Source organism: Pleurodeles waltl, chromosome 2_1 (genome assembly GCF_031143425.1).
Source record: "Pleurodeles waltl isolate 20211129_DDA chromosome 2_1, aPleWal1.hap1.20221129, whole genome shotgun sequence".
Taxonomy (NCBI): Eukaryota; Metazoa; Chordata; class Amphibia; order Caudata; family Salamandridae; genus Pleurodeles; species Pleurodeles waltl.
In genome coordinates, this window is record NC_090438.1 from 582,588,345 (window position 1) to 582,613,727 (window position 25,383).

The window sequence follows — 25,383 nt, forward strand, 5'->3', positions numbered from 1 at the left end:
ATGGCTGCCGATGATATTAGAAGCATCCTCAACCAAGGAGAAACGACTGCACTCATCCTCCTCGACCTCTCTGCAGCATTTGATACAGTTTCCCACAACTCGCTCATCAGAAAGCTTTGCACTTGGATATCTGCAGACCTGCCCTCAGGTGGATGTCCTCCTTCCTAACGGACAGTACTCAATGAGTTAGACTTCCTGCCTACACCTCAGAACCCAGGAAACTCATCTGTGGAGTCTTTAAATGATCGTTGCTCAGTCAAACACTCTTCAGCATCTACGTGACACCACTCATGGACATCGTCAGAACTCACAACATTGACATAGTATGCCACACCAACAACACACATCTGATCCTCTCCCTTACTGACTCAACCAGCACCAAAGCAAACTTTGCCCACTGCATGAGCAATGTTGCTGCTTGGATGAATAACAACTGCCTCATGCTCAACACAGACAAAACTGAAGTCCTTATTTTCAGCAACAATCACTCCCTTTGGGACGCTTCTTGGTGGCCCTCTGAACTTGGTCCCCCAGACACGCCTACGGACCATGGGAAGAAGCTCAGGATCATCTTGGACACCAACCTCTCCATGAGCAGACAGATCAATACCATCGCCTCATCATGCTTCCGTATCCTGCAAATCTTACACAAAATTTTCGAGTGGATCCCACTTAACAGCAGACGAACAGTCACCCAAGCTCCTATCACAAGTAGACTTGTCTCCGGAAAAGCCCTTTACTTTGGAATTCCAGCCTATGTTCCGTGCCAACTCCAAACCACCCAGAACTCTGCTGCCTGACTTATCCCGAACATCCTGCGAAATAACCACATCTGTCTGCACCTCAACAATCTCCACTGGCTCCAGTCCAGGAAAGGTGTAAGTTCAAGTCCCCCTATCCCCCCCCAACACCTACAGAACTCTCTGCAACATTGGTCTGCGTACTGCAACCACTGCCTCAATTTCTACCAACCCACCAGACACTTTCGATCTGCATCCCAGGCAAGAGCACACCTCCGTCGCTTCAAGAAGGCCAGAAGCAGAGGACACTCCTTGTCATACCTCACAGCCAAGGTCTGGCCAAAGTCTGGAACAACCTCCCACAACACCTCAGAGCCTCCCAGTGCGGGCCACGAACAGTACAGAAGCACGCTTGTGAGGCGTCCGATCTCTAAATTACTTCCTGGATGTGGAATTTGCCTAAATGTTTAAATGTTTAATGCTGTGAGTAGATGAGGTGACACTGGGGTAGAACACACTGAATTTGGGCAGTTCTCGATGGACAATACACATAGTGACCCCAGCAGCTCCCGTGTACATATACAGTACTATACTGTAAGGGGAATAGTCTTTAAATATACACAATGCGCAACAACCCTAAACGTTAACGTATTCAAACTGTACACAGTTGTAACCAGAAACCCACATGTATACACTGAACCCAGTAACTGTCAATTTATCTGTACATAAACTGCACAGCACATAACACACTGTAACCGTAACAGCACCTACGTATACACTGAACTCAGTAACTCTGGCAGCTGCCTGTACATGGGTGCACACTGTAACCCTGATGGATTTTATAGCCCACCTGTACAGAACTACTCATTGTAGCCCTCACAGCTCCTAGATCCACACTGAATGCAATAATGCAACGTTCGCACGACTTGGCAACCACTGCAACTTTAAAAGTAACCACTTACGCTTGGCAGCCACTTGTACATACGCTGCACACTGTAAGCGATCAGCAATTATGTATGCACTACGCGCAGCAACTCTAAAGTTCCTGAATACGCACACGCCATGCACGATGTAACTCCAAGAGCTCCTGTATATAGACACTTCAAATTGAGCATTTGTAATGCATGGCAACCCAAACAGCTGCTACATACAGTGTACCGGTTAACCGCACCCTGGCAGCTCCTATCTGCTTGCGAACAGGATTTTTTAATGTGTACGCTTCTTGCCCAACATAGATGCCATTTTAAACTCGTTAAAAACAGTCCACGATATGTTTGCATTCCCTCCCCAACAAAAACAAGCCACCAAAGCAAAGCTGGCTAAAACAACAGCATCACTCGACTCTTTGGGTATTTTTTTACTGCTGCACTGCAGACAGGAGGAAAGTGCATTTTATCTTGTTGGACAGTGGGAGGAGAGCGGCAGTGCCAATTGAGCGCTCGTGTGTAAATTAAAAAACAAAAAGTACCTTCACAGTGGCGTAGCCAGTGCAAGGAGATTGGCCATAAACAAATGCCAGTGACCGGAAGGAGTACTTGGTCCAGAATCCACCTGACGGCAGGACGGCAAACAGCAGAGAGCTGGAAGTGAAAGTAGATGAAGTGCTGGCCAATCAGAAGCACGTAAAGTAGAACGATGTTGGACTAAGCTAATGTAAAGTTCAGGTAAGTATGGGGTGCTTTCTAAGCCCCTTTTAAGATTTTTTTTCCACAAAAGATTTTGCAAGCACAGCGCACAGGCAAAACCTGTAAAGGACCCATAACAGTATAATTGCACCAACTCAGAGCTGAAGAAAGTGCAGCACTACACTTAGCCAATCACTGGTAATACCACACCCTCCCATAAAAAATAAATGATGTAAGGAATTAAAATAAAACCCCATAGGAAATAATGCTAAATTAAAATTGTTACAAATATAAATAAGTAAATGTTAGATCTAAAAAATAGTACATATTTAATTATAAGATATTGAACTAACCTTTATTAAATAAAAAGAATGTATTTTTTATTGTAATAAAACTTCAGTTATTTTTCATTAATTCTATACATTTTTAATTAATAATAATTTTGAATACCTAATATAATTATTTTACTTTAGGTGGGAATTTCTTTTTTTAACCTAAGGTTCAGCTCACTACTTTTAGGTTAATGTAATATATTTAAATTAATTAAAGATTTAATTCAAAATTAAGTTAATAGCGTTGTAGCAGTTTTTGTTTTATTCTAAATTTAAAATAAATATATGAAATTAATTTACAATAATATTTAACATAAAATATTTGTGCTACTTTTTCTCAGGCCAAATGCATTTTAAAAATTATCCTTATACTTTACCATAGGGACACTCCACAGTCGGGACAGAGCTGTCCAGATAGTAAAACATAGGTACCGTTGTTGTTCTGAGGCCTTGAGTTCTATAGACTGTTATCCAAGGGTATCATAGTCCTGTTAAAAAGGCTTTACGGCACAAAACATGAGAAGACTCACAAAGTTTAATTGTGATACCTGCGACATTTGGCAACTATGATTAGCCAACCGTAATTGTCTTCTCATTCTTCCAGTTCTTGTTCTTGGGAAATGTAGCTTACCTATGTTTATTAAAGGATAGCCTTCTCTCTAGAAGACCATACTTAGAGCAAATTTATAGTTTCAAGCATTTTTCCTTATCTAACTTAAAGTAATGCCTTCGAGTTGCTTTTTGCCCAAAACATACTTAATATTCAAATGTACTTTGGACATTTTTTCAAAGTGAACACCAAAGCAGTGCCATGATATCACATCTTTGTTAACAAATTACTGCAAATCACAAAAGCCTTTGGCCTGGACTGCTTCAAAAGCTAACACTGTTAGATCTTGTGGTGATGTAATTGCCTTGCTGCAAGTCTTTAATCCTTTCAGCAGTTATAGATGAGGCAATAACACCTCATATTATTTTTCCTGGGGCGGCCTATGTCATTATCCTACTCACAACTCCAGCGAAGCCCATGAACTGCTGCATGCTCTACACTAAAGCAGCTTGCAAGCAAATATTGCCCCAGTGAAATACACTTTAAAAAGCAACTCCCCACATCCAACGTACTATTTCTTTGAAGCAAGTTTGGCACTTTCAACTAATTCTTTCGCTCCTCTGGGAGATTACATGAGAAATGATGTCACAAGTTTCTTCAGTGATACTTCACGGACCAATCAAAGTCACTACGTGTTAGGTGATTTTTGAACTTTTAGCCGACATGGCAGCTGTTCAGTTAAGTGAAGGGTAATAAATACAGAACTGCCTGAGACCTTAAAAATATGAACCTAAAACTTACTTTTTTATATTATTTACATATAGTGCAAGTGATGTTGCTCAAAAGTATGTTTTTTTTCGTTTAATTTACCGGTGCAGAAAAATGGTTTTCCTTTTGATCTTAATGAACTGTAGTGAATATAATTAGATTAGCCCATTTCAGTAAGTGTCTTTCTTAGGGTTATTTTGAGTTATGTCACCTGTCGCTGTTCCCCAGGGTTGAGTTTTTATTCTCCTACTTCAGTTAAGGTTTGCATGTGTTTTTAGCTTGACTGATTATTTTACTTTAGAAAAAGAAGAAAACATGTACACAAGCACGTGACTCTATGAATACAATTTTTTGTTAGTTTAAAAACGGCGGTTTAAAAAAATATTTGCCTCTAAACCTGCCGGTAGATAGTCTAGTGAGGTGAACTTGCTTCAATGCACTAGACGTTTCTGCCTCTTAACAGTTGTGTGGTAAAGGATTTGTAGGGGTAGGAGAACGAGGAACTTATCTCTACGGATCCTCAGAAATGTATGCCTTCATGAACTATGCTTCACTCTAGCTTTAGAGTTCAATAAAGATGCGTAAGGAACCGATTCAGTTAAGATAATGTTTACCTTGAAGCAGGGGTAGTATTTCCTCTCAAGAGTACCTTCGCTATAGTATGTTATGAAGTCATAGATGCCCTTGTTTGACCTGTGTTCTTGTTCCCGAGGCAATGTTGGTTAGTGAGGAGTAGGTACTGTTATTTGACATTGGTGCACCAAAACAGTAGATCATTTTACTTTCTTGTAGGGTACCCATGAACTCCGTTTGTGTTCTTGTTAACTTGAATGAATGAATGAATGAATGTGAGTGCAGCTGTGACCCCTGAAAGTATTGCTAGCAGGACGAGCAGTCAAGGCTTTCTGCAGGAGGTGGCAGGCAGCAGATTTAGATCTTGGATGCCGTGATCAGTGAGGCCTTCAGCAGTTCCTTTCTATGTCCTTGAGTAACCCCGAAGGATAATAACGGACATAGTAGTATTATCTCAGCTAATGGATGGTAATAAAGCATCTAAGGTGCTATGAGATACCTGCCCTTTTCCTAGATCCCGTTACATCAATTTGGTCTGAGTATAAAGGAGGCGGCCTGAGCAAGGCCTGCAGTGATCATCCAACATCCCCCAACACGCAAACTTGAAGGGAAAGTAAACATTTTTCAACTCATTGGATTATCCACTATAGTGGTGCCTCACAACCCTGGTACTGGTAATGGGTTACTGAACACAGGCCAGGGGACCACAGGTGGGTCTCAGCAAGTACCACACAATGTTTTTGGTGGCACACTTATATAGGGAGATACAATAGGTCTTTTATTTTTGTGCTGCTGAATCACAAATGCCCATGCCAACACGTGTTTCGTCTTAAGCAGCAGGTGTCACAGCAGACTTCTTCAGGGCTGGTTTGGTCTCCCTTTATCCTGAATGGCTGAAAAAATATCCGAAAAAATATTTATATATAGATTTGTATCCTGCACATATTTGCACATAAGTATATGTAAGCTCCCTCTTCTGTGTTGAAAAACTAAAAGACCACCAGAAGAAGGTAAAGTGCCAGGATTATTTTCATGGGTTTCCGATCCTGAAGGAAATGGGGGAGAAACAACTGGTCCAAAGAATATGTAGTTGAGGTTTCAGTGAGGCATGTCTTCAGTGGTTCAGTCATTGCTGATCATATCTGGAAGTAGGCCTGCCAACAAAGCCAAACCTACTTGTGCCAGTAAAATGAATTTTGATTGCAGTCCAAAAGCCAGATAATGGTACAACTCTTAAGGAGTCTTTAAGAGGCATGTCTCATGTTCTTTTCTGAATACAGGGCATCATCAACAGCTTCATCATTGTTGATTAACATCATAACCTTGTGCGGCCTCAAGTGTGTCATTGCAAAGAGCTCCATTCATTTAGCACATGGTCTACAAGCATACCACACAAACATGCAACACGTAATAAAGAGAATGTTGAGGGAAATGAGCAGATTTTCCACAAGTGGGACCATAGACATATTTCCAGGGGCACATGTGAAATGACCTCTGTCCCTTGGCAATCAAATAACACCTACCAGCTGTTATTTTCCCCACAGCCCAATGAGGAGAAAGTAACTGCCCGTCACTATGGATGGGGGTACATTTTGTGTGCAGTCTCAATCAAGTAGAGCCTCTGATGCAACAAAATAATGTGATTCACTTCAAGTCCATTCAAAGTTGTATATTCACTGAGGGAAGATAACAGGGTCAGTTTGAAATAGTAGAACAAGGGCAGGATTGTACAACTTTCCACACAGTGCGAGGATTTTATCTATGTACACATGGTATCAATGTATCCTGCACTGTATTTGATTTGTGTAGAATCCAGGAAGTTTCTACCAGTCATTATTATATGGATGTCAGTGCTACTACTATTTCTAAAGCATTTTGGAAAATAGTTATTTGATTCATCAAACATTTTCCAACTACTGCAAAGAAATCCTGACCACCACACTATGGAAAATAGCAAAGGTGGAGTAGTTTTGTATTAGTCATTCAGTGACTACATTAACTTCATTGTCTTTCAGAGACATTACTGTAACTCAAGAGATCCACATTGCGATCGGAAACACGTACATAATCGTGCCTCATATATCCAATAAGCATTGGCAAAGCCAATTGTTCTCTCATTTTAAGAGGAGGCACATGCTTTGCCAGTGCGTGTTTCTTGCGTAACGCCTATTACGGAATGTCTGCTGGTGCATTAATATGCATCTACATGCAAAGGTGGCCATCTTAGAATGATTTTTCTTTTATGATAAAACCAATTCCAAGATGCCCTCCCCTTTCTGAATGAACATGCAAACTTGTGAGCTGCAATCTTGCAATGACTTTATCATGAAGAAGAAACATTCCAAAACAGCTGGCCCTGCATTCTGAGCCACTAGTAGCCACTTTGGATTTGTTTTTATTATTTAAATTTACTATTCAAGGTGGCCTTTCCAGAGCAGAAAATTAAAAAATAAAGTTTGTGCGAGGTGTCACACAAAGTAAGAGGTGATAGCACTATGCAGCTGCCATAGCCTCTAAAAAAAAAAAAAAAAATAGAAAGTGGTTTGAAAGAGAGGGGCAGGAAGCAATGGACACTCGGAGGAGCAATGGACATTTGGGAGAGCGATAGGCCTGGTAACAGCTGGGCCCTCGCACAAGCATTGTGAAAAAAAGTGAATAAAAAACAATGAAGGTGGAGTGGCAATGGAGGGTGGGGAAATAACGTGCAAGGTGGGGAGGATCGTAAGCAGCAGGGAAAGAGTTGAAAGGGAGAGGGAGGAAAGCCATGCTTTTCCATGGACTGCTGAAAGAAAAATAAAATCGTATACTTTAGGGACAGGACAAAAACGAGAATAGGGAGGAAAGCCATGAAGCTAGAGCAGGTAACTACTGTAGCTGGAAAGTCATCCATTCGTGAACAATTGGTTGACCCAAAGCGTGCTGTGTGTATTGTATTCTTGCCTATAAGTCTATGATCGTCAATACCTAAAACTAGTCATCTATGCCAGACACAGATATAAAAAAAATTAAGCATACCCTCTCGCACATTTATGCCCTCCACACACACTTGTATTAATATGGACTCAAGAATACACACAAGCGTTTCTATCAGACATACACTCACATAACATAAAACGATATCTCCTCACACACAAACAGATTTTAAGGAAACACACATCATACTCAGACGTGCGGCACACATTTATATCACACGACACACTTACTTCACATAGCACACTAAAATTAGAAACCTAGTATCCTTAGCACACATATCGCAAAAGAGAATTACTGCGCCCAGGAAGAATACATAAACGTTAATGTTGGAAACACGTGAAGAAACATTTGGAGATTCACTTCTAAAAAAACACTGTCTCTTTCTCTGTCTCTCTTTCTCTCTGTCTCTCTCTTCTCCAGTCCTATGGCAAGCTCGTAGCTTCCTGTCTTTTCTTTCCTTTAGAGCTGTTAAAACGGGTAAAGTTGTCAGGATTGTAAAGTAATTGAAGGCTTTAGTTTTTAAAACCAGCGCCGCACTATATGGGACTTTCTGGCGTCATTATATATGGCAATATTGCGAACCCTGGCTTCTTTTTACAAACCTACCAGACATCTTAGATTATCCTCCATGGCCCTAGCTGTCATTCCCCCAATAAAAAAGGCCAAATGGGGAGAAAGATCAATATCTTGGAGCTAGACTGTGGAATTCATTACCACTGAATCTATGTCAAACTAGCCATGAACTGTTGTTCCGGAGGCTATTAAAAACTTGTTTATTTTATTTTGTGTCCCAAAGCCATATACTCATAGGGTTTTCTGTATAGCGCTGGGAGGCCTTCGGGTAGCCATGCGCTCTATACATTTTCATAACATAACATTAGGTTCAGCAGTGCGCACTTGTCTGCTGAGTGTCCTGAGATCACATAGACCTATTTGTAATAAGCGACCCAAAGTAGCTAAGCACATTTGGAAGACAAGCTGCCTCTGTTAATAATAATCCGTTCTATTTGCGTAATCGTGCCTTTGGGAACTAGTAGTGGGAACCCTCATAGATCACAGTTGGTGCAAGTGGAGATGTTTTTTAATAGTTATCTTTGGAAAAACAGCCTTTAATTGATTGGTTTTTCTCATGAGTACTTAAACTATACCTGCACTTGAAATGCGTTTGTGAATCCCCTCCCGACTTCTCTGGAGCCTGCTCTTCCTCACATCACCCTTCGCGCCCTCCACAGCAAGTCCCTGCGGCTCCTCTCCCCACCTACCACCTGCTCAGAGCAGGCTATACTCCATTGTGTCTGAGAAAACCTACTTGAAATAATCTGGCAATTCCCGGTTCCTGCTGGTTGTGCCGTATTCTGACAAATGTAATCCGTGTTCCCCGTTGTTTACTGGATAGATACCACAGAATTAAATTGGAACTCGTGTGTTCTATAGAGCCGGAGCCCAAGCAAGGGTAATTCCAGGAGATTGAATGGGCACGCAGGCACTATTTCATTCTGTGGCTTCTAAAGGAGAAGATTGGGCTGGCTCTGAGTGCAGGAAGTAAATGCAGCGTGAAGGGGACAGCGCACTGACTGGACGGACTCCACTTCGAACAACTGCGGTATGCAGGTAGATGGTGCAGTGGGCAAGGAACAGATCCAGTGTGCATTGTTTGGGTGCAGTGTGCAGGGGCAGCATTCATGATGTGTGCGCAAGGAGGAGGTGCATGGTGCAGGTTCATTCTTTGGGTACGAGTGCAGTGTTCAAGGACCCAGTGCAGTGTGCGGGTGTTGTACGTTGTGTGGGGCGTGAGCAGGTGCAGTGTCCATGATGTGGATGCAGAGTGCAATGACCAAGTACATTGTTTGGGAGCTTGTGCGGTGTGCAAGGCGCGGTTGAAGCGGGCATCGGGTGGATATTGCCTGCTGGACTTAGAGCTGAAGGGCATGATCTTGTTTAGTATAATTATTAGGGAGCACCAGAGATTAAACCCTTTGAACAAATCTGTAAACGAGAGCAGCAGCAGTTTGGAATCAGCAGTTCCACCTAGCAGAGGCCTCATCGCATAGAAGTGCAGGGAAAGGGGGTTGCGAGGCACCCTGCTGCTCCCACATCACACTCTGTTTGTTGTACCCACTACAGTACTCTGGTGCAGTGCCAGCCTACCGGAAGTCACGCAGCAACAACAGGAACTTTGCAGAAGGCCTACCTCTCCAGTGCCGAATAGCAGCAACTACTGGTAAAAGCCTGGTGAAACATTCAGCAACGTACATCAGGCAGAAACGTTTCACACCTACAGGCAACGGTGCCAAACCCATTCTTGTTCATTACCAGCCTCTCCCCCTTTCATTATCTTTTAATGTCTGTGTCTTTGTCTCTGTCTTTCGCTGTCTTCCTCTTTGTCTCTCTCACATTTACTCAGTCACTTTTGTCGAGCTCTTGCTGCTTCTCACTTCTGTGTCTCCCATATCTCTCCTTCTTGCTATGCCACTCTGCCTGTGTTTTCTCAGTGTCTCTTTCTCTGACTGCGTGTCCCTCTCTTTCCCTTTGTATATTTATTTATTATTGTCTCTACGGTTCTCTCCTCTCCATCTCTCTCTCTCTCCCTCTCTCTCTCTCTCCCTCTCTCTCCCACTGCTTCTTGCTTCCGCCTTTTTCAATATGCCAACCAATGTGTGTCTGTTGGAGAAGCCAGTTCGGGACTGGAGGAGAGGTATAACAAGTCAGTTTTGTTTTGGAGTCAGTGTTTCTGGGTATTGACCTTGACTAAATGACCTTTATACACCTGTTATCCCAGTTGGCAAAGACTCAAATGATTGAGGAGGAATATTGGGAAAGGTAGTGCAACCTCCGTACCGAGAATACCCACTCTAAGGACACTAATAACGGAGACACGGGCCTCCTGCAATTCAGGTGCATGCAGATTTCCCGAATGCTTTGAAAGCAGTGATGCAGGAGTTGTGTGCATAATTCTTTCCTCTAAACTCCACCCTTTGGGCTATAAGCCAATCATTCATCATCTTCATCGTCATTTCACGTCATCATAAGGACATGCAACCATCTCCACATCACCTTCCACAGCCTCTGCCTGGTCCTCATGGACACACCACTGTCTCCTATGCCTGAAATACCTTAACCCCTGCCATTAATTCCTTTAGCACTTGTGCACATGAGTGAGGAGGAGAAAGAAGTAGATGAGCAAAGACAAGGGTATCATCAGCTGTCTTCAAGGGGGTGCAGTGATCTGAGAAATTTTCCTCAAGATAACATAGGAAAATGTTTTAGCCTCTTTGAGACAGCTTCCTATGTCCCTCACTAGAGAAAATGGGTTTTCACTTCGATTTCACAAGTTAACTCTCTTCACATTTTAACCATCTTTGGGGTGAAGGCATTTTTTGCACAAACAACCCCACCTCCAGTATTTCAGCAATAGAGAAAAGGCTTTAAGTTCCTCTCATAACAACAGCATGGCTGTTGGGCATTTCCACTAATTTACTTTCATGAACTCGTATGCCTTGAGGGGGTCTCTTCGTGAGGTTTAAGACGTCTTGGAAAATAAGGCAAAGAAGCGCGCAGTGTTGACAGGTCACATTGCTCAGGAAAAAGCTAAGAAATATATATCTCCCAAACTGAGCTCTGCACTTAGAACAATTAAAACAATCATCTGAATCTGCCACTAATAACGATCCAGTTGCAGTCCCAGTTTAAGCCTAATCAGCTATGATGTATACTACTCAAGATAATGCAGGCCTATCTTTTTTTGCCAAAGCCCAGAAACTTAAAGCAAAGTCTCATCATATACGACCTCACAAGTGAACCTTCTAACTTAACAAAAGGTATAGACTGTCATTCTTTGGGTCCAGATCGAGGACTAGGACCAAATTCCCTAATTGAGACAACTGAGCGCCAGCCAGTGTCTGACTTAACTTTTCGACAAAGCTATCCTTTGTTTAACAATTTGCAACCCTCAGAAGCAACTTCCAAACAGCAATTAGATAAAGAGCCAGGTGCCTCTAATGAATCAAATCAACAGGAGAGGGCTCCGAGTGGGCCTGCCTATAATTCGAATTTTACTGAGCCAATTATTAATGGCGGGAGCCTTGATCCCCCCCGTTGATAAATTCTCACACCAAATGAATGCAAATTCTTCACCTGGTTTTACTAAACAAAGGGTTCAAGCTGCATCTTGAGCTCCTAATAAATTGCTAGAGACTATAATGTTAGAAATCAGAAATATTAAGAAGTCACAATCTGACACACTATCTTCTCTCCATGAGCATCTGGCGAAGATTAATGATCATAACTTTGATCAGCTTGAACAGAGAGTTCTGATCTTGAAGATGGCTTGAATTCACAACAAAAACCTTGAGCTGGAGCAAAGCAAGAAACAACATCTCTAAAGAAACAAGCTAGAAGAACTAGAATACCATTCTTACCACTTTAAATAAAAATTGTTGGGCATTCCAGAAGAAAAAGAAAACCAAGATGGCCCAATTCGATTAATTGAAAGCTTGGTTAGGAAATTTCAAACAATGTTCAGCCGTGCTCATTTCTATAAGATGAATTTTTACTGTGAACTTTCATTGTGATCTGCTATATTGGTTATATTAACAAGTTGAGATATGACTATGCTGTTGCAGGTTTTAGCTTCTTTTTGTGTCTTGTCTTTTGCTCCTACCAAATACAAAGTCACTAGGCAAAGAGGATCTAGAAAGCTAAGGGGGCAAGTTAATAGACCTGAAGATGAAATGAGTGAGCATCTTTGCAGCCATTCTTTTTAAAGCTGCAAATATGACTGCATTCATGGACCACTGTGGTCGTTGGCACAGCCTAGCTCTTCATAAATGTGTTACCTGAGGAGCACAGGATATATGCTAAAGCACTGTCGATGAAGGAGAACAAACTTATGCTGGGTCCTTGGAGATTGCCACTACTAATTTCAGGCAGCCTGTTAATGCAACTCCCCTCCGGCACCATTGCTGGCCACGCAGTAGGTAGATCTTAAGTGCAGGAAAGAATTCTGGATATCCCCCGTTACCTACTTTCACTCATTGTTGATGTTGATGGGATGCTCAAATGCATCAAGTTGAATACAGAACCAATAAGGTCTTTGGCCTCACTGAAAATAATATATTGCTGATATATATGTGGACATAAACTCCCTCCAGCAACCACACATGTGCAGGTCAACTACAAGGAGCACGATACCCATGAGGAGGTGGATTTAAGGGCTGTAAGCTAGACTAAAGTCTCCAGAAGAAAAAATTCTGTACCCAAAATGCTGAGACTTGTGAGAAATTTGCCCACAGATCTACTGGAAAAGTCTTTGGACTTGGAGGATTGTGAGGGCCACGATCCACGTGCCATTGCATATTTGTCATACAAAGTACTTTCATAAGTCAAGGACTGAGATTTTAAGGAAAGGATTTCAGCACTGTTTATCAAAAAGCATGAATGCCAAGCGTCCACATACTTTCTTGTTTTTAAAGCTTTTTCTTGAAGGAACAAATCCTGTTTAGGATGAAATTCAGCAGCACTTTCACATTGGAGAACTTATCCCAGGTAGAGAGATTTGAGCTGGGATGTAAGCTGCTGAGAGGTGTCTGTTTAAGTTGTTGAGAGAAAGTGTCAGTGGAAGCTGCTATTCTCAAGATTTGAATCACCTGAGGCCTGTCTTGCAACATTTTTGTTCACCTGGATTAAACTTTTCTATTCAAGAACAGCAATTTAGGGGCATAGGTCCAGATGTAAGTACATTGGATTTGATACATTTGGTGGCAATTTACATAACAACCTTTAGCGAATACAACAGTATTTTACGAACCAACCTTTTTACTTAAAGGTCAGTTAATAAAATAATGAATCGGAATGGGCTGCAATTTGACCTTCCTCGTGGATACTCATGAGATAGGTCGCAAATAGTGACCCACTACGATACACAGCTATCACAAGGATGGTGGTCTGCTGGAGCAGCAGGTCACCATGTCTGTGATTGATTTTAAATGAAGCAATTTTTGTTTTTGAATGCAGGAACATAAGACGTGTTTACAAAAAAAGAGAAAAAGGTGTGCAACTATTCTTTAAGAGTAGGCAGTGATTCAGTGGACTACTGCCTACTCCCAAACAACGTTTTTTGGATCATTCACAAAGGGGAAGGGGTTACCACCTCGTTTGAGGTGCTGGTGATCTATTAATGTTTCACAACCGCATTTTAGTTGCAACATTTTAATACATACCATAATGAATTGCTACTTGGAAGGAATACCCACCCTAAAAAGCCCTTCCAAATTGTGATTCCTTATGATTTGCTAAACCCTAGTAGTGATTTGATAACATGTTAACGAATCGCTAAATGGGTTTAGTGCATTCAAAAAACATGTATTCTTGTCGCAAACTCTGCGATTTACCGAATTGCAGGGTTTGTGACAAGAATACAGTTAGTATATCTAGCCCATAAATTCTACCTCCTGATACAGAATCAGGATTAGTGGAGTTTTATTTCATGAGCTTTAGCTACTTATCTTTAGAAGAAAAAAAACTGCCAACATGTAGAAGTTTCTACATTTACAGTTTTAGGGTGGGGATGAAGGCTCCCAACTTTGTAGAGTGTGCCACTTTCCAAAACTTGATTTGTTGTTATTGAAGATCATTTTGTAGTTATATACAAGCATGTACATGTACTCCTGTCAGAGGAAGGAGTACATTCTGTGTAGGGGGAAATGGAGGTAACACGCCATGGATTTTTGAACTGTATAGTGCATTGTGCAGCAAGTGTGCACCTCATTGCACTTTTGATGGGATGATGAGACGATTGCAGATACAAGAAATAGTTCTTAGGATAGGACAGGAATGTGCCGTAATACCAGTTGACAAGAAAAATCCTTGTGAAAGATAAATTAAGACATGCCAGGCCTTGGATGACATCATGATGGACATGACATGGGCATCTCACCAGAATGAAGGGCTAGGAGTAGTCTTGGAAGTGAAGTCCTGTTTGTGTGTAGAGCGGAAAAGGTTAGATGACCTTCAACTCCTGGAGGACTCAAGTCTGAAAGCTCTTGGATGCATATCCCAGCCTGTGACAGTGCCAAAACGTGTGGACATGGCAGAGTTTTCAACTGATCTTTCTCTGACAGGAAGTCATTGTAGGATGTTGAGGGTGGATGTGATCCAATTATGACGTCTTAGGTTGAAATGAGCCAGAATGGCAGATGTTGGGCCCTTTGGAGTTCGGAAAGGTTCTTTTTTTTAGTAGATGTAGTAGTCCAGCTGGATAGAAACCTTGAGGGAACCAAAACAATCTTATAAGGAAGTTTCAGCCTAAAAAGTTTTCAACAAGGCAGTTTTCGTTGGTGGAAGACGGGATCCTTGGCGACAGCTTTACCTTGTGGTGTCAAAGAAGTCTCTATCAAAGATGACGGCTAAGTTTGATTTCTCTGGTATAAGTAGTTTGGAATGGGAATTTGGGGTGCACACACTAAGCTGAGTGAAAGGTAATGGTGCGGTACAGTGGTGCGTGACATGTATGATGGGATGTAAGTGACGGTTGTTTCTTCATAGATTGAAAATGTTTCCCCGTGGACAAATGTTAAATGTGCAGATCATTTACACATGCATCATTTTCCAAAGGGTGTTTTACTTATTAGAGCGTTCTAGGATTGTCCATAGATTTCATATAGGGTTCCAGAGAGTCTTTTTGAGTTTCTTAAAAATTTGAAATGTGCCCCAAACACATTAGTTACCAGAAGGGTTCATTCCGCCTTCTCCAGATAGGACTTTGGTATCTGTTCCTTTGGTAAGAAATAGTACCTTGAAAATCTGGCACGTCTGAAATTTAAGCCTAGGAGAAAATGTTATTTATATAACTTGATTGCAGAGACTATTCAACTCCTGTCCGGATCGCAGTCAGAATGACAGAGGCGGTGCTTGTTACTGAGCTGACAAAAACGTATGTTCATTCGTATTGCAGTAAGTATGTTTTTAATTTTTTTATCTTGCAGACGTTGACTTTATGCTTTTTCTGCTGGGCACATGTAGCCCAGTATCCACCAAATCATATATAGCAACTAGATTGAGTACACATCATTTGCACCCAGTGCTTAATTTGTAAATAAAAACGTACCGGTGCCCAAAGCCCTCTTTTTAAACACGCGGCTGCTGCAATTAAATGTGCGAACACGGAATACTGAGGCAGCGTAATCCTGAAGAAATCTCGGGCCTCTTCAATCCATTTACAGCCACTCCCTGCCCCTTCAGCTCACTCTTGCAGCTTTCTGCTTTCTCCCATCGTGACGCTTTTTCGTTTTATCTTCCTCCGTTTTTCCTATGTGTGTCTTTTGCTCGCAGGAAATGCTTGAGGCAGCAAAATAAGTGCCGGCCCTCAAAAATAAGTGCCAGTGCTCGGCACCGGAAACAACAAGCACAAATTAAGCACTGTTTGTACCTAGTCAGGTGGTACTTCCATCAAACGTGTAAGCATTAAAATGTGTTCTTCATTGTGCGGAGGGGGCTGCATTCCCTTTTAATCAAGTCAATGAGCGAACAGGGTAAATGTCCCTAGAGGTCAGGCCTGGCTCTAGAATTTTTGTTTGTGAGGGCCATAAAGAAGAATGGGTGAGCCATGAGGATGAAAGGGTACTGGCAAAAAAAAGTATTTAATGATCATTTTAGGTATTGGCATCTGTCCGCTTTTGACATTTTTAACACAATAATAACCAAACACCCAAAGAGCTACATACTTCGCTTTCTCTTATCTGCTTTGGGGAAGGGGAGGGAAGCTGCTTGCCAGATCTTTAAGATGCAGAACTTGGACTGCAGCATGCTTCTCTTGGTCTGGTGCAGCAGCAATGTTTCTGCTGCCATACAGGGCCGCTTTCCATGTTTAAAAAAATCTTTTCCAGCTTTTTTCTTTGCAAAGCATTGAAGTTTAAAAATAGGATGCAGTAAACCGAGAATCTTAATTTAGTTTTCAGGATATTCGTGGTGGCATCACACCTCTCCCCAGGCCTGAAAGTGCCCCTTGTCAGTGGTGCTAATCATTCAAATAAACGATAAGGGAGAGCCAACGGAGATGCATGCCCATTTGAAACACTGAGGCGAAAAACCTTTGTTTTTCATTTCTGAATGGCCTTGAGTGGCCCAGGTTAATCCTTGGGTGGGCCTGGCCCACCCTCTAGAACCGGGCCTGCTGGTCCTCTGTAGCTGTGTCATTGTATATTGTGTGTTACAAACCGGTATTGTATTTAAGAGAAGTAGTGAATTATTCATGTGCCCGCAGCGTGGCTCGGTGTGGTGATTACTTCAATGAAATAAGCAGTGATCCCCAGGTCATGAGTTCGAATCCCAGCAGGGCCATCTCAACATTATGTCCTTCGGGAGGTCGATTAACTGAGTACCTTTCAATTGTGCTACTCACTGTTACTTACAGTCACGGCCAGTGCGTAGAAACGCTTGTTATTCTTTTTATATAATTACAAAAATCCCCACCAGTCACTTCCCCACTGCGGGCACCACCGGTGATGGTATCGTGAAACGGTTGTGATCATTAGAACGCAGAGACATTTCCACTTTCCGCAGAGACATTCTCCGTTGCAGCAACTTGTGCGAACGCCAGTGCAGTTTTGAGCGTTGGTGTTTAGTACATAATACAATAGACCTCTTTGCCACCTATTTTTCTTTTTGTATTTATGTATTCATTCTCGACGGAGCATTTGAACAATACTGTGCGTACCAACAGTATCGTGATACATTGAACAGTTGCAACTTTAGGTGGCTGAGTAGAGACTTGGGGTGTGCTGGCTTAATATGCCAACAAGGCAACCCAGAAATGTTCACTCATCTCACCCGCTGCTGAAACCCCCTCACTGCTGTAGAACCACAGCTCTATGCTTAGAATACAAATTACTTCAAATCAGTGCACGAATAGCAGGTCTGGAAGTGCATGATCAGTGCAACTCTCCACAGTAAGTCTTTGGTAGCTAATACAAGCATCCCATGATGGGTAAAAGGATGTATATAGTATTAACGCATGCTTGCCTTAGCAACATTCATTGCAAACAATTCAGTCAACCATTTTCAATCCACCATTTATTTATCAATGAGGAATTATGTAAACTCTACACTGTACCACTAGATGTCGCTGCATGATCATAAACAGTACTGTTTACCATACTGTACCTGTGCACATGCGTGGATTTGTAAATATATAACTGACCATTGCCATTCGTGATTTCCTTAGTAGTAGTACACGTGCTCTTTTAAGTTGTGCTACAACATTTTTGGTGTATTTTTCTAGAACTGAAAACGTTTGCTGCCTACGTGAGTCATTTCCTTTTGTCTAATCCAATGATCGCTTTCTAAAATAAAACACAAATATGTTTTCTCAAAACAAGTAATTTCAGATTATTTGTTGTTTAATTATGAATGAGAACCATTTGGCGTACATAGGCATTCACTGAAAAGAACACAGTTAAAGGCTAGTTATGGTTCAGTGAAAACAAAACCTAAAGAAATCCAGGAATTTCACCATTGTTGGTATGTAGCGGACAACGTACGTCATAACTCGTACTGTACCCCATGCCATGCACGATACAGCCTGCTGTTTAATAAATTAGACCAGGGGTCTCCAACCTTTTTTACTGTAAGAGCTACTTGTGTTCAATGAAAATCATCCTGAGCTGCTAATATTATTAGTTATTTATTACTGACCACATCAAACAAGATTACATTAGTGACCACCCTATGCAAGTTTACCCGAAGTAAACACGTTGGTACATCAGGCAGGGTTTTCAGCCGTAATGTAAAAAAGGCTTTGACAATTTAAAATGCCTCTTCGTGGGTAATACATAAAAGCCATAGTTGCAGTGCCGCTAGCACCAAGGTAATAATTTTAGTAATAAGCCCCCCAATAACACATGATTTATCAATCCATATCAGATTTATATATATTTTGGAACTACAACCTAGCTTCTTCTAACATCAGCTTATGAGTTCTAAAATTACATGTTTTTGTCTCAACTACACTCTTTTCAATTTTAGTATTCATATATTAATTGATCCAAGCAAAAGCTATTGTTTTATTAGGCTGGCTACACACTGGAGAACTATTTACAGGTATCTGGAGAGCTACCAGTAGCTCATGAGCTACTTATTGGAGAAGCCTGAATTAGATTATCTATCAATAGCAAAACTTGAGTTAAGGTCTGTGTTTTTACTTCCCTTAACTGTGAATTTCATTGTTGTTTTGGGGTCAGCGTTCACTGAATCATACTGACCTTAACTGTTTTTATAGCAAATTTCAGTTTTTTTTTAATGATTTACTTCATTTACCTGCCACATCCCATGCTGAGCTGCACACAGCCCTTGGTTTGACCGCAGAGTCCACATTTGCGCCCCAATACGGTCTTCACCTAACCAAGCCTTGACTGACTTACCTTTTTTTTAATATAAAAATTTATGAATTTCATGAAAACCTAAAATATAGAAATTCGCTAATTCAAGTTGCATATGATAAGCAAGTGACAAATTCTGTGCAGATTTGTCTATGGGGAACAGAGCCAAAGGTAAATAAAAAACAGGACTTTTCAGTGCAGGCGCTACTGTTCAATTATTGGTTTCCAGAACAAGACTGGCAAATGTCCCCAGCAATTCAGAAAATGAATGCACAGATAGGCAGTCCACACTGTGGGAGAACATTTGAGTACCAACAGATACATAGGTCATAGGTAACAGTCTGGGCTGCAGAAGCTTAGTTCCAAGTGTATTTAGCCTCTGTCTTTGCACTGCAATACACTGATGATCTGTCTGTCTACCTACTGAATATATATATATATATATCTATGAGAGAGAGAGAGAGAATCACACTTGCCAATAGAAAAATCTTTGTGACTCAGACCCATCCAGATTATCATCAGTCGTTGCCTTTTTTTCAAATATGAAACCTGCACTACGATGCAAACATATTTTTTATTCTAAAAGTAGTGCTGGTCAGTGGTGTAACGAAACTGGAGGGGGGGCTTGCAAAACATATGAAGGCGCCCCTCGCCCTCTCTCCGGACTCACTCAGGCCAGGGGCTATGCCGAGGGGGGCTTGGAGCTCGCCCCCCGACCACCACGGGGGCCTTAGTTATACCACTGTTTCTAGTGTAGTTGGTGTTTTAATTGATTAGGGCAGGTAGACTGGCAACTTCACCCACACCAGTCAGTACATTTTGGGAAAGAACAATCATCCGCTGTCCTACCAGTTTTTTCTGCTCTTGCTCGTAACATTATGGGTTGTCCTATGCCCCATTTAACAGGGTGATTGGCACTTTGCTGCCTTGTTACACTTCAAATTTCTCCACTCCGAAAATCTGTGAAACATGAAACACAGAGCAGTAACAGTACGAAAAAGTTATGCCTGCTTAGTAATCTTTTTTGTTTCCGTAATGCAGCTGGCACAAGTGATGCATATTTTAGATTCACTTAGATCTGTTGCACAAGACGTAGCAGAAGCCAGCTCAGTCAGCGACTGATCTGCCGTACACTAGTGTCTCTCACTGTGAGTCCAGTAAGTCAATCGGACATGATTTTGCTTTGAAACTGCTGTTCTCTTCAACACTCCTACAGACCCACAGCGGGTCAGTGTCGCAGGTAGCTGTGCCAGACTGGGCAGTGTGCAGTTTCTCTAGACTCCGGCAAATCACACTGCATGCTATATAACTCAGCTTGATGCTATAGTTTGTTCTCGATTTCTTCCGGGCACGCTGATGCGCCAGGCATTGTAATAATCTAATTTTGACAGCATCTACATGTGCACCAAGCCTGCTTTGTATCTGAAACACATTAGGAACAGAATCCTGTGTAACATCTGTGGTCGGTTGTATGCTTTATAGTCAGTCCCGTGACTTGAGACTTGAAAGAGGTCTTCATGTCAGACGTGACTCCCAGCTTGCTTGCTCTCTGACTGGTTGCCCATCTGTCCAGTTCCTCAGACCATAGAGAGGAAGCTATCCCGTCATCAGGGACCCCAACTCTCTAGGGCTGGATTCACGAATCCATGCGCTGTTTTATGCTCTCCAGGTAGCATGTGATAATGATGTCAGATTCACTCTGCCTGTCTGAGTTGGACAGCAGCTGGGTCTTGTCCACTAACACTTGAAAGGATATCTTCTTCTTGTCAAGTGATATCATACTACAAACTTCCACCCTGAGATGTACATTACAATACCTTATTGCATATTATCTACACAGTCAACCAATGGAAATGTGAGAAGTGAATACACATCCAAAAGTTTACAGAAGTAATTTCTGTTGGAGGTACCTTGCGAGGGGGGTCATTTTGATCTCTTCCATTAAGAGTTCGTTAACATGCACCTCAGCATTTCCTAGGGATGAGTAGATAAGCAATTGGAAGACTATATGCATATATATATATATATATATATATATATATATATATATATATATATATATATATACATATATATATATTGAATTATAAAGAATGACAACTCCCTTTTAGGCATCAGCAAGGTAAATTATTTACGAATCTGAAACCAAGTTTTTGAAAAGTGGTTTTGCATGTTTAAATGGCGTTATTTGTGTATGTGTGTTTGTCGAACTCTGACTTAATAGTGCACCCTATTTTAGTTGTAGATCTCTGCTGAAATATGCCTCTGCATCCAGAGATTTTGTGTGTGTGTGTGTGTGTGTATATATATATATATATATATATATATATATCAAAAAGAATTATCTTTGCCACTATAATAAAGGGCAACAAAGAAAGAAAGTCGCACCCAATATGTTCTCTCCTCAACCAAAGCATTTAAAAAAACAAACAGTGGCAACGCGTTTCAACACCAAAGTGTCTTCTTCATGGCCAAATTGGCACTGTTTGTTTTTTTAAATGCTTTGACATTTTGCTTAAATAAAGCTTTTTGGTTGAGGAGAGAACATATTGGGTGCGACTTTCTTTCTTTTTTCCCCTTTATTATAGTGGCAAAGATAATTCTTTTTGATATTTACAACAGGTTCCACTACCTTGCTTGGTGGATGTAGCTGGCATCAGTGGATTATTTTCTTTGTTATATATATATATATATATATATAAAGAAAAGAAACAGGCACCTACGTCCTTGGTGCCAGAAAAAATGCACTTCACTAGGTGATGGTACGTGATAGAAAAGTTTAATGGCAACGCGTTTCGATCTCCCTGAGATCTTTCTCACAGACGGCTGGTTTCCGCTCTTCGCCCCGACAGCGTGGAAGAAGCCGGGCTATACCAGCAACCATTATGCAAATATATATATAATATATATGTGTATATATATATATATATATATACATATTTTTTTTTTTTTTTTTTTTAAACTGGAATTTTGGTGTGTATTCAAGGTCTAATGAGATATGTGTCCATACACTTTGGGACAGCTCTATCGTATGCCATCTATTGGTGGCATATGGTTGTATAACGTATGGCCCTTTTTATTAATAAATATTTTTTTGAGGTAGAAAAATTGTGGGAATTAAATATTTTTCCAAAAATGTAATTTGCATTTCATTTGCCTTTAAGCTTTAGAAATTGTTTTGTTTTGTTTTAAATGGTTTTGAGCAATAAATGTTATAATTTTTTCAATTTGGTTCTCCCCAGGTCGAGATTTCATTTGTATCCAGTCCATGGATGGAATGCTTATGTTCTTTGAACAAGAAGGCTATGCTTTTGGGCGATTTCTCCCTGGGTTTCTTCTCCCTGGTCCTTTAAGCTACAACTCAAGGACAGATTCGTTTATTACGGTCTCATCTTGCAGACAAGTCGAGAGCTATAAGTAAGTCAAACATTGGTGGCCACGCATTCCCTCACCTTTATTTATTTGTGTTTACTGTGGGACCTTTTTAAAGCGCAAATGTAGCCCCGAAGGTCAGCGGGGCCTGTACATTGCAAGCGGATATGTAACCCACATGTGAAGAGAGAGGCATGCAGTGCTTCATTTGTGCTTGTTGTTTCCGGTGCTGAGCACCGGCCCTTATTTTTGAGGGCCAGCGCTTATTCTTCTGCCTCAGCATTTGCTGCGAGCAAAAGACACAAATGGGAAAGACGGAGGAAGAGAAAAACGAAAAAGCGTCACAAAGGTAGAAAGCAGAACGCTGCCAGAGTGAGCTAAAGGGGCAGGGAGTGGCTTTATATGGATTGGAGAGGCCCGAGATGGCTTCAGGATTACGCTGCCTCAGTATTCCGTGCTCGCACATTAAATGCAGCGGCCGCGAGTTTCAGAGGAGGGCTTTGGGCACCAGCTCATTTTTATTTACAAATTAAGCACTGGTGGCATGTAAGTATGTTTACAGTGATGTATCCGGAAGCGAATTGGTACAAACGCAGAAGAAGCTGAGCATCATAGTGAGGTGGGGATTCGAGGGAAGGGCTATAAAGTCTAGAGTCATACGAAGATTGGGAAAAGGTTAACAGACCAGCCAGCTCACACGATGCCATCGTTTGGCACACAATTCCGTCTGTCTTCACACAGTCCCCGGTGAGGAGTCGAAATCACAAGGTGGCGGGAAAGAGGCGCTGGTATTCGCTGAAAAGTGTGGATTTCCACTGTAAACAGCAGATGTCTATTAAGAGGTGTGAAAGCACCCCATGACATCGACTGCAGCCCCCAGCAATCTCCGTGTTTTCATTTTTCAGAGGGGGAAGGAGATCACTGGGGCAAGGCATGGGGTCAGATGGGCCTCAAAGGTAGTTCAGCATAAAGCCCTGCCCCCTCCACATCCACGCCCCCTTCTCACTCAGCAATTTTTATTTTCAGGTTGGCAGGTCTGGTTTTATTTTTATGGAATATTTGAGATAAGATTTTGACCTTACACTGAGATGTCATTCGGTATGTAGAAACGGAAATGAGCTTGCGGGTTGATTGAAAATTCCTGTGTTTTCCCTTGACCTTGTATCCCGTCCTAAGAGTTTTCTGATTATACCCTAACGTGGGTCCCATCCTCACTTTGCTGTAGAAGACGTTTCAACTCCCCATTGAAGCTAAACAAGACTGAAACTGGTGTCGAGTTGTTTTTGTTTCCATTCAGAGGGGACGTGGTCTGGCATCTTTCGGCTGGCCTCTGTCTGTAGTGGCATCGGGAGCAAAAACAGTGGACTGGAATATGGTCCAGAGCAATTAGCATTATTGGCTATTTTAGCCATACATTTTTTGCTTTAACCATCAAGAGAGGGGTATTTGAACTGGTGTAATAGTATCATAGACAAGTGGGGTGTTCACAAAAGGGCATAATACACTTGGGAGACTTATGAAAACACATAGCTTTACATTTAGAAAGGATGTGTCTTAAAAACTGCACAAAGAAGGGTGACTGACCAATCAATTCAGTATTTATATGATGTGTGCAGTTTGACTTGTGGGTAAAAAAAAAAAGACCGAAAAGAAAGGAAAAAGCAGCAACCTGTGGAAAAAATGCAGTTTGTTAAATTCTGTTTCACTGTGCATGCATAACAAGTAAGCATGTGCACTGAAATGTGCATAAGTCACCAATCTATATTCACACCATATCTGTCTGCACAATTCAAATTGAGGCCTAAGCCTCATTCTATTGTGTAGAAGATTCAAATAGTTCCAAACTGTGCACATTACCTTCTGACAGTCGCTAGCAGGTAATTCTCGTTAGAACCTCGTGTTCATAGGAAAATCATTTTTTTCCGCCAATAACTGTTCAGGAAATTCTCAAACCTAGTTTGCCATTCACTTCTGCTGCTGCCTTTACAAATTTTGGGTGATTCATCAAGCGGGGGCCAAGAAGAAGGGGGTTCCCAAATACATTTTCCCCATGCAATTCCCCATAGGTATTTTAGAAATGACTACATCCTGAACCGCTGGAATGAATTACACCAAATTTGGCAAAAAGCTAGCTCTTGCTCCAGAAAGAGCCCTTTTTGTTGCTTGGTGTAAATCCGTTCAGTACTTATCGAGTAATTAAAGAAAAAAATTAAATTGTATATTTTGGGACACAGATCTTCTGCGAATCTGACAGATCTCATGCTGAGATCTGATTGTCTGCCAACACTTCAACCAGAACTGTTGGCAGCCATTTTGGGACTCATACTCGAGTTCCAAAAAAGTTAACAAAAAATGGTAGGAATACCCTGACCCCTTAAGCCTGGTGGAGGGGTCCCCCAGGGACCATGCCAGGGCCAAAAAGCATGTAAAAGTAAAAAAAAAAATTGCCACGAGAACTGCAGAGGATTTGTGGATCCTGGCAAAAATGTAAAAACAAAAATAAAAATAAAAAAAACAAGCATGGTCTGCACTTGTTTGAACTCTGCCCTTGGATGGGCCAGGTCCCGGGGCAATTTTAAATTATTAAGTTGGGGAGAGGCGTGCCCCCCCGCCCCCCCATGGCAGATTGTGGCCCTGGGGACCACCCCTTGGCAGGCCACAGTTTATTAATGAGGAGGGTACTGCCATCTGGACCGCCACCTCCCCCCGGGGCAAGGCCAATAAATTAAATACCAGGGGAGGTGGGCTGCGTGGAACCCCCGCTCCAGGGCCTTTTACTGCCCAGGCACCACCTCACCGGGGCCAGGTCGATTTATGAAAAAGGGGCAGGGTGGATGCACACCTCCCCCACCCCCCCCTTCCTGGGCCATTTACAGCCCTGGGGACCACCACCTCCCTGGGGCAGGCCTTTCCATAACAAAGGAGTGGGCCCCCTCAGGGCCGGCACTCTGTCCCAAGGTATCCATCCTCTACACATAGTTGTTTCCTGTCGCTTAGCAGGAGTTTCGACATTTCTGCCCAATCGACAGCAAACAGTAAGCCTGCTCCCAGGGGATGGAGGAATAAAACTGCTGCCGC

General features: G+C 41.8%; 1 protein-coding gene across 4 annotated transcripts in view; it reads left to right on the forward strand.

The window, feature by feature from the left end:
• The window catches only part of BBS9 (Bardet-Biedl syndrome 9), a 1,749,160-nt gene that overhangs the window by 266,592 nt on the left and 1,457,185 nt on the right, over positions 1–25,383 (forward strand). For all 4 annotated transcript variants that reach the window (XM_069215484.1, XM_069215483.1, XM_069215485.1 and 1 more), the window contains exon 6: positions 22,176–22,350. In XM_069215484.1, the coding sequence (XP_069071585.1) occupies positions 22,176–22,350 (175 nt within the window). The remainder of the gene's footprint in view (positions 1–22,175; positions 22,351–25,383) is intronic.